The sequence below is a fragment of the Echinops telfairi genome, unplaced genomic scaffold, assembly GCF_000313985.2.
Source record: "Echinops telfairi isolate 266 unplaced genomic scaffold, ASM31398v2 ScPeMD7_7420;HRSCAF=8458, whole genome shotgun sequence".
Classification (NCBI taxonomy): Eukaryota; Metazoa; Chordata; class Mammalia; order Afrosoricida; family Tenrecidae; genus Echinops; species Echinops telfairi.
This window is the reverse complement of record NW_022111320.1, coordinates 24,660,850-24,662,801: the sequence shown is the minus strand read 5'-3', so window position 1 is coordinate 24,662,801 and position 1,952 is coordinate 24,660,850. Positions and strand designations below refer to the sequence as shown.

At 47.2% G+C, this 1,952-nt stretch overlaps 1 protein-coding gene across 1 annotated transcript in view; it reads left to right on the top strand.

The window, feature by feature from the left end:
- The window catches only part of FBXL2 (F-box and leucine rich repeat protein 2), a 34,251-nt gene that overhangs the window by 7,675 nt on the left and 24,624 nt on the right, over positions 1–1,952 (top strand). Inside the window, exon 6 of the mRNA XM_030887593.2 lies at positions 994–1,124. Within this exon, the coding sequence (XP_030743453.1) occupies positions 994–1,124 (131 nt within the window). The remainder of the gene's footprint in view (positions 1–993; positions 1,125–1,952) is intronic.

Sequence of the window (1,952 nt, the reverse complement as noted above, 5' to 3'; positions counted from 1 at the left end):
ACAACTATGGGTAAGATAGTGGTAGGTGGCTTAAGGTGCACATGAGCATACATTCCTACTTAAATTGGTGTCTTTAAGATATTATTTTGACCTTTAAGGCTAAATTTAGAGAATTATATGCGTTTATCAATAATATAGTGATTGATGTCATTTTCATATTTTTCAAAACATAAGGACATATTTGCATTTTATAGGTACTGTTATATTACTTTAAATATTTTATATGCCAGGTATCCAGTACTCTAGAGCAAGCATTAACTTGTAGAAATTGAGCCCAATGATAACCATTTAACTAGGTAAGCCTTCCTGAGATCTAAATTTCATCTGATCATTAGCATACCTTTTTGGATTAGTCCTTTCTAAAAAAATCAAATCTGTATCTGTTTTGATACCTGAGGAGAAAAATGAAATGGTACACTTTTCGTTAGTAATACAAGAACATTTCCAAATTGCTCAGAGGAAACTTCCCTGCCCCACACCCCTCTTTAGTTTGTTTAGATCAGCAGTTCTCAACTGGTGGGTTGCAACCCCTTTGGGGGGGTCGAATGACCCTTTCACAGGGGTCGCCTAAGACCGTCGGAAAACACATATTTCCAATGGTCTTAGGAACCGAGAAACGGCTCCTTTATCCGTCTCCAGGCAGGTCTGCCCACATACAGATATGCTGATCTGGTGAGAAAGAAGCTATCTCAACCTTTGCACTGACGTTGGCTTTTTACACATACACTTTCACACAGGTCACCCGATTCATAACAGTAGCAAAATTGCAGTTATGAAGTAGCAACGAAAATAATTTTATGGCTGGGAGTCATCACAACATGAGGAACTGTATGAAAGGGTCGTGGCATTAGGAAGGTTGAGAACCACTGGTTTAGATGATGAGGGTAGTTTGCTTGGTAGTAATAGGCATCCGAAACAAGCTGACCAACAGTCAAATAGGGTTTCCGCTCCTTTTCAGAACTGGCGGTTTAACCCTGTGCTGTTTCTCCCCAGCGCATTACGGACGAAGGCGTGGTGCAGATCTGCAGGGGCTGCCAGCGGTTGCAGGCTCTCTGTGTGTCTGGTTGCAGCAACCTCACAGACGCCTCGCTCACGGCCCTGGGCCTGAACTGCCCGAGACTTCAGTGAGTACACCAGGCTTTCCCCTTTACTGCTCAGTGCTTGGCAGGACTGGGGCGTGGCTGGGCTGACCAGGGGGGCTTTCTGGAGAAAGTGGCCTTGAAGGATGCGCAGGAGAGGAAAGGCTTGCCAGTACATGAGATAAGGTGATGGCGATGATGGCGATGGTTGGCTTTTGCTGGGGGTGGGAAAGGCCCCTTAAGGGGTGCGCCCAGGGAGTAGTGGCCTATCCTCCACCAGTGAGTGCAAACCTTCATCTCCTGACGGATTTCACGCATTTACCCACACGCATGGTCACATGCTGTGGGTCCGTCTCACCCTGAGCACAAGCTGTGAGTGTGAGCTCTTTCATAAGAAGAACAAGACTAACCCACCCCCCACCCCCAGCCCCACTGCGGCTGGGGCCATTCGGTTCACAGCAGCCCCGCAGGGTCCCCAAGCCGTGAGCTGTATGGGAGCGGACTGGGACATTTGTCCTCACGCAGCAGCTGGTGCATTGAAACCACACCCACCTTTCCCCTGTGAGCCAAGCAATGTCATCGTTGAGCCTCCAGAGCACAACACTAATCATAGGCAACGTCCCTGGTGTCCATATATGCCCCAGGGGCCAGGTTAGGTACTCGATAAGCATCTTACCATCCAGCCCTCGCTCTGCGAGACTAAGATAGGAGATGACACCACTTCCCGGGTCATTTGATGAGTATGAAGTAGAACTACAGTGTAAACCTGTGCAGTGTAACTACAGAGCCAGTAAGCTCAACCTGTATGCCAGAGGCAGGAATAAACGATTAATTCTGAACGGTTTAAACAGATCTCTCCTCATATATATATAT